This window comes from Limanda limanda, chromosome 22 (assembly GCF_963576545.1).
Source record: "Limanda limanda chromosome 22, fLimLim1.1, whole genome shotgun sequence".
Classification (NCBI taxonomy): Eukaryota; Metazoa; Chordata; class Actinopteri; order Pleuronectiformes; family Pleuronectidae; genus Limanda; species Limanda limanda.
The window spans coordinates 11,939,806-11,953,242 of record NC_083657.1 but is presented as its reverse complement, the minus strand read 5'-3'; the positions used below and the strand labels follow the sequence as shown (position 1 = coordinate 11,953,242).

The following is a 13,437-nucleotide window of genomic DNA, read 5'->3' as shown; positions in this document are numbered from 1 at the left end:
ACAGCTGAGCTTCTTCACAGGCCTGTGTGATTGGCAGCTGACACGCCCTCTCTGCAGGGATGTGGCCCGCTCGTTGACCTTATAGGGAGTGTTAGGCAGGCGGGTCTGCCTCATCACAAAACACACACTCACACAGGCCTCGCAAGATGAACGTATACCTGGGGGTGACTAAGAGCTGAATCCATGATGATTCACTCCGAGACGTTCAAGTGCATTTATACACAAACACACACACACACACCACATCTGTAGACTAGACTTAAATAGATACTGGTTCAAGTCCTGTCTGTAACTTTAACATTTTTATCATCACCTACACTGTCATACTTCCTTCCATAAAAAAACATATCACCCTCCAGTCATGTGTATGTTTGTGTCCAAATGTGGGTGTGTCTTCCCAGTTGCACAGTATGTAGGTGTGTGCATGTACAAGGTGTGTGTGCACAAGCTGACTTAAGTATAACTAGCATGGTCATAATTGCACACACACACACACACACACTCAGATTAGTGTGACTATTCCTATCAGGACTTTTCCTTGACTTACATTCTTTGTGGACAGCCTAAGCAGAATCTTATCCCTAACAGTAACAATAACTAAATCATACATTACTCCTAACCATAACCTTAACACAACTTAAATCGTACACCTAGTCTTACACTGTTCCCTCATTAGAAGAAGTCTTTGGTCCCAATGAAGTCTACTGGTCCTGACAAGGTCAGTGTTTATGCTGGATAAGGGCCTGAAGAGATTACAGAAATGATTATACACGCACGCACGCACGCACGCACGCACGCACGCACGCACGCACGCACGCACGCACGCACACACACACACACACACACACACACTGCACCCCTACCCACCCAAACACAGTGTTTAACGTCCAAACATTGTGATAACATTCAGTAACCGCACTCAGTCATTTTATCTACACATCCACACACATTCTTTTCTTTAGCATATACCTGTTTAACAGTAAAGCGTTGTGTTTTTGACACACTAATGCAGTTGATCCTATTTTACTAATAGCCATTTTGAACCTGAGATATATCCTATACATACTAACTATTATGCAATTATTAATGTTATCAACTACACGTTAGGGTGTGTATTACATGTGTTACATCTTGATTGTATAAAAAGTGCTATTTCAAGAAAGTCTGATGACATTTCCAAATTGGGATAAAAACACTTGTTGTTAAACCTCATTAAGGAGACGCATTAGGAACACTGACTGTAAAACATCTATGTGTGTGTTGGAGGCAAAGTCACGTCTGTACGCTGCAGGTTGAGGACGTTCATGGTTAATGACTGATGGCTGCTGATATCAGAGTAGGATGTTTGCTCAGTGGTAGGGTTAGGTATGAAGTTAAACCTTTGTAGCACTTGTTGAGAACCCCTGCTTGTGTTTGTGTGAATGTGTGTGTATAAGGATGTGTAGGCAGGAGTACATTTATCCTTTCATCTCTAATTGGTGTTATAGATTTCATAACTTTAAGTAATTGTGTGCTTAAGGATGCAAAGAGGACACGTGTGTGTGTGTGTGGTGAAGCAGAAAGAGTCAGAAGACAAAAAGAGAAAGAAAGACAAAAGGTTCTCATTAGTGAGAGTTTTCACTCTGCGTGTGTGTGTGTCTGTGTGTGTCTGTGTGTGTGTTTGTTCGCTCTGGTGACGTCAGGAGTGCAGGTTCGGGCAGGGTGGACTCGTGACGTTGAGTTAGGGGAGTATCCTGAGCTCCCAGCTCTCAGTCACCCACACGGGAGCTAAAGTGCTCACCAGTGCTCACACACACACACACACTCTCTCTCACACACACTCACAGTGGGGAAGACAACAGCAAGATATCAGGTAAGACATGCTTCTCTTTATCTGAGAAATCTTCATTTTGCTCACTGCTAGTGTAGACTATGTATTGTGTCTAGATTTAATGTTATTGGAGGAAATTAAGTAGTATTCACTTAACAGCTGCCTTAGTTATTCTTAGAATGATTAACAGGTTGTTTGATTATTTCTGTTTCTCTGTCTTTTTTTACTGATTATTGATCTGGTTTCATGCTGCTCTCTCCTTCATTCCATCTTTCTTTTGTTATTGACCCCACCGACTTTTGCGTTTTGACCCGTCCTCATTCTTGTCGAACTGAGTGGATTCTGTCTGTCTCCATCTCACAGAAACCAGACAAGTCGACATGGTCATTGTTGATTTTGGCTGCAGTTCAGGGTACGACTGGTTAAATCAGATTCAAAGTCTGAGTTTGTGTCTGTGCACATGTGTGTGTGTTTATCTTCACTTGTAGACTTTGTTCTCATCTTTAAAATCTAGTTATCATCACAACGCAACGCAACGTTGACCCTGACCTTTGGGCTAACACACACACACACACACACACACACACACACACACACACACACACACACACACACACACACACACACACACATACACACACACACACACACACACACACACACACACACACACACACACACACACAAACAAAAACATACATGCACACGCACACATAACAATAGTAGAACTACAGGTGCAAATCAGCCATGATCACAGCAGAGCATCAACTAAATCAGATCCACATAAAAAATGCCGACCTATACTCATGACATTTCTCATTTCATGCAGCTATCCCCTTCCCTGTACTTTGTTTCACATGAAATTCTCTCATCGCTGCTAGTAAATGATTAAGATTGTGAGTGTGAAAGACGGAGACCCAAAGAGCGAGGTTTAAAGCCAGGTTATGTAATGGTATTAAACTAATCTCTGTTCTTTTTCAAAGGTAACCCAAAGAAAAGAGGGGAAAGATTCGTCAGAGGACACAAGAGGCGTAAGACAAACAAGAACGAAAGAGAAAAAATGACAATCGGCAAGAACTCCAGGAAAAGCTCGACCAGGAGCTCCATCCGCGCCCCGAAGTTTCTGGACAAATCAGGCGGCTTCTACGGTCGCCTTGATGAGCCTGAGACCACTGTAGAAGGGGAGGAGGTGAGGGGAAGTGAAGCAGAGGAGAGTGGGAATGGCGTGGAAGACAGCAGCAGGGATGGGAAATCCAACTCTGGAGCAGAAGAGAGGGAAGAGGCCGAGGCTTTTGACTTCAATGAAGGCCTGATTGAGGACGATGGTGAGACCCTCCTGCACAGGAAACCCAGCCGCCTCAGCAGCAGGTGGAGGAGAAGCTCCCGGAGGAAGCAGAAGGAAGGGAGAACTGACGAGGACGTGGCCCAAGACGAGAGGCCCGGCCTGGCCACGGAGAGCCCGACGGACCCCCACGTCCTGGAGGGCACCAGGGTGATGATCGAGGTCGAGATGGAGAAGCTGAAGAAGACAGAGGAAGAAAACGAGAAGGCAGGAAGCGGGAAGGAGCCCACAATCGTCCACTTCCCGGCGCGGGATGACGAGGACGACCAGGTCCTCATCAGAGACAAGAAGAGGGGGAGAGAGGAGGAGGGAGATGAAGAAAGGAGGATGAAGATAGAGCAGGAGGAGGGGATGAAGGTGGTGAAGAGGACCACGATCAAGAATTATCGCAAGGTGAGAGAGAACAGAGAAAAAGCGACTCATGTTTTGGTTCTATTTGTTTTCCCTCCCATTACCTTCTGCTTTATCTATATTTACATAAATTCCATGTTAAGCCTCCCCCCTTCTGGTTAAACTTTAATCCCCTGAATGTTACATAAGTCCTCAAAGGTTGTGGAACAGAGGGTAAAGTTCTCTCCTCCACCTCTGCATACTGGGCTATTAATCACCAGGGAAACCATCATATCACCTTAATAACAGACTGCCACTGGGGTCAAAGTACAGCAGCCACTAGTGCATGTCACCAATTGTGGGCGGCTGTGGCTGAGGGGTAGAGTGGTCGTCCTCCAACCTGAAGGTCGGCGGTTCGATCCCCAGTCTGAACCATCTGCATGCCGAAGTGTCCTTGGGCAAGATGCTGAACCCTCAATAGCCCCCCATAGAATAACAAAGTGCTGCAAGTAGATGCACTGTATGAATGTGTGTGTGAATGGGTGAATGTGAAACTGTACTGTAAAGCGCTTTGAGTGGTCTTCATCAGACTAGAAAAGTGCTATATAAATACAAATCCATTTACCATTTACCAACATATTAAGTAACTTCCCCCAACGGGAGTTTTCCTTTACGTCACGATTAATGACATGGGAAGCATAAGGAAAAAGGAGCAGAGGTTTCATTACTTTATACGTGTAGAGCAGTACAAAGTGGTGTACGTGTGCACTCTGTACCTTCACCTGATTCACGCTCCTTAGGATTTTCCGCTCCCGTGGAAGCACAAGCTCGGAGGTGACATTCCTGTGCCTCCCGTGTCACGTCTTTTGATCAGTGGGACGAAGTACGGCGGCGGCGGCCCGCCTACTAAACCCACACCACCAAAACATTCCACTGCTCTTAACCAATCAGCTCCACCCTGGGGCCTCACAGCCTGACCTCCAGCGAGTTTCTCCTCGGAACAGAAGTTTCTGTGTATGAGGGCGAGTGTGATAAGGATATAATGACAATCAAGCATCCTCTCCATTAAGTGTTGGTTGAGTATCATTGAGGGGGACAAACATAACAATCAACAGGCTTACAGCAGTGAATCCCAAGATGTTGGGACACCAGAGGATTAACAGGCAAAATATCCTGAATATGAACGTTGCGATCTTTCGTGCCCATTATGGCATTTGGAGCCAGAATCTGCGTATTAAAGGTTCGGGGACGGAGTCGAGGTATCAAGGTCCCGCCGATACACATTGGACCTATCAGTCCCATTGTCAATCATGACGTTTAACCCAGTTATTATAGCTTCAAATAGCTAATTAAAACCAAACTTCCAGGGAAGAAAGCTCCTTGACACTCATCAGTGTGATTAGATATACCCAACCTAAAAAATTAAAATTTGACACGTGATTTGGCTTATTCGTTTCGTCCATGTCCAATCCACTAACATTGAGGAAGCTGGATTAATGACCTGTACCTATGCCAGCCACAAGGGGGCGATATAGACGCTTTGGCTTCACTTTAGGGAGCTTTCATGTCGTCCATCCTTAAATACAGTCTATGGATACCCCCTAACTTTTAGCCCCATCAGTAAGATTCAGCAAAGGTTTACACCAAATACCTGCAGAACTGTTGCCTTCCTCAGCCTCAGTTTTACTTTGTGTCGCTGCTGAAATCAACACAACTGAGCATCGCAAACTTGTTTGTTTCTTTCACATAGTCGTACAACGCCACATGCTCAAGAGATTTTTTGCCCACACTTTTCATTCTCACACAGCGATCCTTTCCAGGTCAACCTTATTGCTGTATTTCTGACTCTTAACCTTCACCCTCCTCTTCCCATCAGGCCTTGGACCGGGCGTTCCGTCGCGGCTGGGAGGCTTTCATCACCAACCTGTACAGCGTCACACTCACACCTGTGACCTCATCCTCGCCACCTTCCCCGTCATCAAAGAAAAGGCAGCAGCACAACTCCGTGTTGGCTGAATTCCAGTAGTTCTGGAGTCTGACATGGACGATTAACAATTTCTAATAGCTACCTGGTTCAAATCATGATTACACTGAATATGTGATGGAAACCTTGGTTTTTATGGCTGTGCCATCGGACGGGACTTTTATAGCCACAACATATGTTTGAGTCCTGCATTAGGCCTCAGGAATATTTAATTATTTATGGTAGTTACTGAGTCTTAATTACTCAACATAAAGTTAACTGCCTTTTTATCGGATGGGGGTAATTACTTTGCACACAAACTGCGTATGTACGGTTTTACTGTAGGAGCTGAAGGAGCCAGATGGTTGATTTTACATTGAAGTCTATGGACTGGTTTGAATTTTAATGTCTTTATGTGACTGAGTTCAGCTGTGTCTGGTTCCCTTGTTCTACGTTGCTGATTTCTGATTTTGCTCCGAATGTCTTAGCGTCTTTGCTCCAGTCCACTGCTAAGAACTTAGAGTACAAATAATCTCTGCTTCCTTTGTTTTAGCACTATGAAACTTGAGAAATGTTGATGTGTAAGCAAAGGGAAAGGAAAAGTTCTGAGAAACGATGACTGATCAGTGGACTTTAATTTTTGATGATGTTCACATTTCTAATCAGCATCATTTATTGATTTCAGGCAGCTTATCAATCGTCAGAGAGGAGAACAAACATACAAATGTAGCCAGCAATCATTAAAACCCTAATATGTTCCATAATATTTGTGGGGAAATTGAAGCTTTTCCTCAACTTTAACCCGTTTTAACACAGGTTTTCCTCCGTTTATATATATGTGTGTGTTAGAAATTCACAAGCAATGTCAGGTGGACAGTGTTTAACTTCCTCGTGAGATAAAGTTAATCCCAGTGTGTGTTCTGGTGAGGGTTATTTAACCTGATGGAACAAGACAGGGGAGTGTTTGCATGGGTGTGTTTGAGAGAGAAAGAGAAAGATAACTTTAATAGCCGGGGCATTATCCTGTACTGAACACAGCAACAGCATCCACTGCCTTTCGACTGTTTGTTTGAAGCTGTGCTTCGTGTTTTTCTCTTTTAAAAAAGTGCTCTGATTTGAAAACCACCCCAACCTACATGTCAAACAGTATTTAAGAAGATTTAATGACTGACCCTTAATGTAAAAAATACATGTTTACAATTATCCTGCTTTAATTTCCTGCTAACTACTGTGTATTTGTTATTTTAATATTGCCTCAAGTGTACTTAGTCATCCCTGAAAAATAAACAGAAAAGGTCACAGGAGATAATTTATCATATTTTAATGACTGTTCTTAAAAAATGCATTAATTTTTATATAATATATTTTATTTTGTATCCTAATCAAATAAAGACTGAATTTATTCTACTGGTTGTATTTTCATTTTAATAGTAAACCTCACACAATAAACTGAGCGGCCTGCGTTTGATGTCACAGCTATGATTCTATGGATGAATCATAATGAATGAGGCTTCACACGCACACAGCTTCACGCCATCATAATGTAACACCATGGCAACAGTTGCCATGGAACTATGAACAGCATCAAAAGTCACAAAAAGATGTGACTTGAATTCACTGAACTCGCAGCAGGAACTCATAAAATGAATGCCCAGAAATCCACTGTCAAAATTCACGTCTTTGTAAAATAAATAAATATGGGTTGCTGAAGAGGTGATAAAGAAGAAGCATTAAAGACAGATAATTATTAAGATAAATACGCTAATAATAATAATATACAATAACAGAATACGTCTGGATGTGCTACTGTATTTTTAAAACATTTTTGGCTTTTTTCTTTTTCGTAAATGCTGAGCATTCACTTGTCTAGCAGCAGAATAAAGTAAAAGTTGTTCATGTTTTTCATGCAAATATCATCCAAGATATTAATATCCACAAAATGATTTTATGGTGTATAAATGTAGCAGGAAATAAAACCTTTTAGTGCTGCTGTAAATATATCAGTATTTCACTAAGGCTGCCATCTTGTGGAAGTGAATAAGATTACTTTTTCTAAACGGAAATGACGCAGATTTTTTTGTATCCTGTGCTGGATAAACTGTATCTTTAATAAGATTTTTCTTTTTGTTCTGAAAAACGGTGAGTTCGACACACATCAAAGAGGTCTCTTTTTGTTTTGTTGAATTTACCCAGAGTTACTTGAAGCTGGGGGAATAATCAGCCTGAGTTTCTCTCCGGTTCACCGGATGGGAGGAGTCCGTCAGGCCGGATATAAAAGGAAGACGGACCGGTTCCATCTTTCACTTGCTTCTCTCCTCTGGTCGAGGTAAGACTTCTCACTCTTCTCTGCTCCTCCGCCTCATTCAATTGTACGATTTAACTTGTAACATAGAACTTGTACTTTTGATAATGTGTTCTGTAATCAATATAGAGATCGTGGCTACTGCTAATTACCCATTTAAAGGCTAATTTGTGGTGTGTTAGATAGCAACTTAACGTGCTAGCTGGACTTTAGATAAGTGCAGCATCTCAATCCTTTACCATCCATCCCTTAAACATCTTACTATCGTTTGAATAACTTTATTCACACGAACTGCAACATGTTTGCTTCATGCATTATGTTGCATTTTGTTGTACAACTATTTAAAGCGGTTGTTGTGTAATGGCCGCTGCACGTGTGGCCTGCTAGTTGGCAGTGTCTCTCAATGATGATACTCACAGACCTGAACTGAATGACTGTGAATGAACTTATACATTTCTGATGTGAGACGCCTCCGTTCTTTTTAAAAAAGAAACACGTTGCCAACTCTCCTGGGCCTGAACACTTTGCACGCCGGCGGTCACGTGTTAGCCGCCCAGATGTGCCCACGTTAACGTCTCCTCTTCCTGTCTCCATTTTGTCCTTCCAGATGGAGAACGAACCAGGAAGTGTTTGCTGCACAGGTGATTACCATCTTTTAGTCTAAACTGGATTGTTCGTGCCTTGATGCTAATAATGCTAAATGAATGTCGTGGCGTATCGGTTGAGCCTCATGCTACAGTGATGACTTATTTGAACTCTCTCACTGAATCTGTTTGAGGACACTCATCTTAAATACTGAGGAGCATGAAGCTGCTGTATTAAACTTTGCACGTTTGTGCCTTTATCCCATGAAATGCTCATTTATTTTCTCCCATCATCAGGTGGCAGGAGACTGTGGCAAGACTCCATGCGGGACCCATCTAGGGTAAATTCACTTGCTTTGATCTGAACCTCTTGTATAGGACTTATTCAGGAGCCCTGTGTGCTGCTGTGATGATACCAGAACTCTCTCTTACTGAATCAGCCTTGAAGAAACTCCTTTACCAGATTCTGAGCAGCACATGGGCTCCACCATGTGGCTGTTTTGTTTGGTCAGAATGGATCTCAATGAGACCTGTAGTGAAACTCCACACACTGTTAGAGACAGGAGATGTTTGCTATGTGCATTTTATAACTTTTTGCTAAATATTACAATTAATTTGCAAATGCATCCGTTTAACCCTGATTTTCTTTGCAGGTTGGCTGGCTAGGTCATCGAAGCAGCTGAAAAGCCCATTGTGGTGAGAATCTATTTTCTGTTTAATTACAAGTGATAAGAGTTGTGTTTTTAAACATGATGATTAAACCTAAAGACAAGCATATGCCTGACTAAAGTGATGCCATCTTTAATCTGATAACCATGAGTTTATGGAGAACCATGTTGAATTCCAAAGCATGCAGTGTACTGACCGGTGTTTTCTCGATCAACAGCCTCTACGTAAGCAACTTTCTCTAGCTGAAAAACCTTCGATTGGAAACGTGCAGAGGATTCACAATGGAGTCTTTCGGTGTGTATTTTTCTGTCCCCTGCCCCTTACTATGAAGATGATGCAGTTCCAATGATGATGAACTTAGCTCACTTTGAACCAATGTGAAACGACACGAACAACTGAGAAACTGCATCTCTTTTAAACTTCGTTCATGACTTTGTTGCTTTGAATTCTGCAACATGATTTGACTAATGGCTATAAACAGTCTACATGCAGTCTGTAACTTTAAAACATAGTAGTGATTTTCCTTTAGATCCTTGTAATTGAACGTTGTCTTGCATCAACAGATGATTCGGTGACGCTTCAGCATCTCGATTGGTGTGTTCCCATTGACGGTAAGATGTTAAGTCATCACTATAGAATCTATACATATTGGACTTGGTCCCAGACCGACTGAAAATGATGAGATAATTTGGAATCTCGTTCGTCTGAATTGCTGTTGAGAAATCTAAATCTGACACTTATGAAGGTCAATGTTTTGCAGCATAAAACATCACAATTCTGTTCCTCGACCTTAAACATGTTGTCTGTCTGTTACAGGTTCTGATGAAGAAAGTTCCCTCATTGAGCGAGGTGAGTCTGTCCTCTGAAAAGTGTGAAAAGGCAGGTTCACTTTTGTGTGTCAGTCAAATACTAAGATGGCTATTAAACATTCACATTTTTAGCTTGGATTATTAATATCAGTTTTATTTGCTGTGAGCCTTAACGGCTGCAACCTCTGAAAAACAATAAATTGTGAAATCAGATACTCTCATTCAAGTGTTGCACGCGGTTTCCTATGTGATGACACCCGCACACGTCTTACGCCTTTTCGATGCCAGAACCTGAAAAGGTGGACCCACTGGTGTTGCCTTGGTAATAAGGGGAAGACCCGTTGGGGTTCCAACAGTCTGACTGGAAACTGCCTTAATCTAGTGATGAAGCAATCTTGTGTGAAGTTGGGATGTAAGCAGATAATTGGAATCTGAATCTTTATTTCATATTTTAGGATGAAGCCAACATGGAACAGATCTGAGTGATGACCAAGCCCGTCCCAGATGTAAGTGTCTTATCTGTGCTGTCACTTATGATGAGTAGAAGTGATGAGTTTCTGTTACCGCCCCAGTCTGAAAATTCATGACTGATTGGTTTTCTCTGATCCAAAGTTGAAAAATAAAATATCTTTACATTTAAACGTGTAAAAGTGGATTGATGAACCCCTGTGTCTCGTTGCAGGCTTGGAGATGCTGTCTCACTTTCCAGTGGGGGCCACAGGTGTCTGACTATGCTGCAGGTAAATGAGCCTGTACATCTCTAGGGTTGGGTATCGTTTTCGCATTGACTGCCTAATCACTATGGCTGTAGTGCATAACAGATTTGTGAAAAAGCATAAACAACCCTATATTATGTTGCGAGGCATATTGGAAGTAAAAGTGACCAATGGCTGTAAACACGGTTCTTGCCTCTGTTTTAAAAAGTATCTTTTGCCAGGTGGTTCAAGTTTGTTGAATTTCCTTTAAATGGAATTGTGTTGAAACAAATCTCAAACATGGACCTGATGTAGGAATAGCTTGCAACTGAGCTTGCGTTACAATAAGTCTACTCATAGATGTGTGATGCCTGTAGGCATGCCATCTATTTCAGAACAAAGCATTTAGTTAAAATAACCTTTTAGACAATAATATTAAGTTAAATGTGTGAGTAATATTAGTACTAACCAATAAAATAGCTCTGACAATTCAAGCTGATTTTGGATTTCATAATGCCTCAATCACTTGCTGAGAAATGAGCTTTATTTCTTCAGTGACTGTGAAAAGTAAATCAATGCTAATGTATAAGTTATGGTGTGAACAATTTCTAACTTTTCTGCTTACCAAATTGATTTATTCTTGACTATTTTAAATGGTGTACTGTGATTGCGTCGGCCTGTATTGATTGTTTGGTTTTGCCGTTTCAGGTCACTTGGCTTCCATGGCCTCATCTTTGGATTGCTGTCCTGATTTCTGTGGCATATATGGTAAGAATTGCTCTTTGGAAAGTGAGATGATTTGGAAATGATGAGTATTTGTTACCGCCCCAGTCTGAAAATTCATGACTGATTGGTTTCTCTGATCAAAGCTTTAAACAGTATCAAACATTGACTGGAAACTGCCTTAATCTAGTGACGGAGCAATCTTGTGTGAAGTTGGGATCTAAGCAGATAATTGGAATCTGAATCTTTATTTCATATTTTAGGATGAAGCCAACATGGAACAGATCTGAGTGATGACCAAGCCCGTCCCAGATGTAAGTGTCTTATCTGTGCTGTCACTTATGATGAGTAGAAGTGATGAGTTTCTGTTACCGCCCCAGTCTGATAATTCATGACTGATTGGTTTTCTCTGATCAAAGCCTTAAACAGTATCAAACATTAAGTTGTTGGTTTTTTTATCTATCAATTTCTAAGCGTTTACTTATTTTGCAGAGTCTGGATCGAACCTGGGCCTGGGAGGATCTGCCAGGTGTTCTGCCTTCAAAACCAAATCAGTAGAACTAAAGGGTTTCTCTCCTGTATGAATCCTCATTGTGTATTTAGATTTGCACCTTTGGTAAAATCTTGTACCACATCAAGAGCAAAATCTCTGGAGTTATAAAAAATCCTCTACAGCTCAGAATTGTATTCGGGTGTCTTCTTAAAAATCCAGCACTTCCCAATAAAATAACTCAACTAACTTTTGTTTTTTATTTGGGAGAAATTCAATAGTCGTCTGATGTGAAATGTTGATGCATGTTTTGTGTCAGAAAAAGGCAGTTCTATGTTGCACCTTCATCAGCCTGGCCTTAGATAAGGGAACTAAAATTCAAATCTGAGGTGTTGAACTTCATTAGTCAATTTAAATCTTGTATTAAAATATAAGTTTTTAGGTTTAGACTATACCTTGTTTTTTAAATAAGCGAGTAAAATGTTTCTGTTTTAAATAATTCATATGCTTTAAAAAGAAATGCTCAAAATATAAGCAGGCATACACTCTTACTAATTAAGAAGTCAGTGGGGAGGCAGGCGCGATAATGCACAATGCCAGGGAAGTGTAGATTTCACGATGCTTGGCTACAAATGGAGAAGTGCATGCCATGGGTTATAACAAAGACCTCAAACTGTTGTCTCATTTAAGGTCTGCTTTGGAATTGTCATTTTTTGCTTAAATAACACGGTCACTTTTTCATGTATAGTTTTGCAATATTTAGACTTGGAAATCCATTCGTCAAAATGTGAATGAACCCCGTCTGTGGCTACTTGACTTTACCTTAAAATTATGAAGTGAAAATTGACATGGTACTTAAATGTTACAACAAAAACCCAGCATCTGTAATATGGATTCATGAAGAGCTTCCATATCAGATATTCAGTCTGTCAAGGTGTATTGAGCCACTGTTTAATGTTGAGCTCATTTGGACAGAATGTGATTCAATTTATGAACTATAAAATCAAATGGTCAAAGTGAAATGTAGATCTGTTCTCAGGGGATGTTGGTTGTGGTTACAATCAGCTACACAAACATGAGTTAAACCATGAAATCGACACTGAGGTTGTGGCAGTGAAGTGCATCAGTAAAGAGGACGACCCCTTGAAAGAGACTCAAAACAGAATGAGCTGTACAGTGCATGAGTTATCTTGTGTAGATAACATGTGAGGCACCAACTTAGTATAAAAGGGTCATTACATTGCTTAAATTATATAATACATTTCCTCCAGGTGTCTGTATATCTAGATCATTTGTTGGATTTGAGAGTCTACTTTTTTTTACACTTCTGCTTTTCTTAACCCTACTGGCATTCTGGGGTCATGTCAGTCATCACCAAACGCAGGAGGCCACTGTGGTTTAATTGTGTCCCTGGTTTATAAACACACAGTCAGCAGTAAAGATTCTCGCAGCGATATCGTCTAACAGCCAATCCACTCCCGTTAACAGGTTCTCTCCCGTCACTGCGCTGCAGCTAACGATGCACCAGTGATGGCTTTTAATCTCGTCCAGAGCCAGAGCCTGCAGGAACAAAGTGACAACATAGATTCTGATGCGCCAATTCTAGACAAATTAAGAGTAATATGACAAAGGAACAGCACTAATAAGACTGTAGAGAGTTACACAAGTGGAACACAGTAAGGGATCCTTTCAATGTGAGTGTAAATGTCACCTCTTGAAT

General features: G+C 41.3%; 1 protein-coding gene, 1 long non-coding RNA gene and 7 other non-coding genes across 9 annotated transcripts; all 9 read left to right on the top strand.

The window, feature by feature from the left end:
• The first annotated feature begins 1,722 nt into the window (after window positions 1-1,722).
• Window positions 1,723-6,852, top strand: sb:cb1058 (uncharacterized protein LOC394209 homolog). Its single transcript, XM_061095794.1, has 3 exons — window positions 1,723-1,852; window positions 2,794-3,545; window positions 5,359-6,852. Exons 2-3 carry the CDS (start codon window positions 2,871-2,873, stop codon window positions 5,506-5,508), a joined length of 825 nt encoding a protein of 274 aa, XP_060951777.1. The 5' UTR covers window positions 1,723-1,852; window positions 2,794-2,870; the 3' UTR covers window positions 5,509-6,852.
• Window positions 6,853-7,742: 890 nt separating this feature from the next.
• Window positions 7,743-11,966, top strand: LOC132996169 (uncharacterized). The gene is made up of 12 exons (XR_009677073.1): window positions 7,743-7,771; window positions 8,355-8,388; window positions 8,629-8,672; window positions 8,985-9,027; window positions 9,218-9,294; window positions 9,564-9,611; window positions 9,817-9,849; window positions 10,265-10,315; window positions 10,492-10,549; window positions 11,213-11,272; window positions 11,491-11,541; window positions 11,720-11,966. It is a non-coding gene; the product is annotated as an uncharacterized LOC132996169 (long non-coding RNA).
• LOC132996389 (small nucleolar RNA SNORD26) lies at window positions 8,733-8,806 on the top strand. The gene has a single exon (XR_009677102.1). It is a non-coding gene; the product is annotated as a small nucleolar RNA SNORD26 (small nucleolar RNA).
• LOC132996388 (small nucleolar RNA SNORD29) lies at window positions 9,341-9,404 on the top strand. Its single transcript, XR_009677101.1, has one exon. It is a non-coding gene; the product is annotated as a small nucleolar RNA SNORD29 (small nucleolar RNA).
• LOC132996390 (small nucleolar RNA SNORD30) lies at window positions 9,672-9,739 on the top strand. Its single transcript, XR_009677103.1, has one exon. It is a non-coding gene; the product is annotated as a small nucleolar RNA SNORD30 (small nucleolar RNA).
• On the top strand, window positions 10,052-10,175 carry LOC132996396 (small nucleolar RNA SNORD22). Its single transcript, XR_009677109.1, has one exon. It is a non-coding gene; the product is annotated as a small nucleolar RNA SNORD22 (small nucleolar RNA).
• LOC132996393 (small nucleolar RNA SNORD31) lies at window positions 10,349-10,420 on the top strand. Its single transcript, XR_009677106.1, has one exon. It is a non-coding gene; the product is annotated as a small nucleolar RNA SNORD31 (small nucleolar RNA).
• LOC132996394 (small nucleolar RNA SNORD31) lies at window positions 11,302-11,373 on the top strand. The gene has a single exon (XR_009677107.1). It is a non-coding gene; the product is annotated as a small nucleolar RNA SNORD31 (small nucleolar RNA).
• LOC132996392 (small nucleolar RNA SNORD31) lies at window positions 11,575-11,646 on the top strand. The gene has a single exon (XR_009677105.1). It is a non-coding gene; the product is annotated as a small nucleolar RNA SNORD31 (small nucleolar RNA).
• Window positions 11,967-13,437: the final 1,471 nt, after the last annotated feature.

Bases quoted from the DNA above. Each gene is read 5' to 3' on its own strand.
- sb:cb1058 (XM_061095794.1), top strand. From the start codon at position 2,871: ATGACAATCGGCAAGAACTCCAGGAAAAGCTCGACCAGGAGCTCCATC. The intron at 3,546-5,358 runs GTGAGAGAGAAC...TCTTCCCATCAG, and splicing joins CGATCAAGAATTATCGCAAG to GCCTTGGACCGGGCGTTCCG.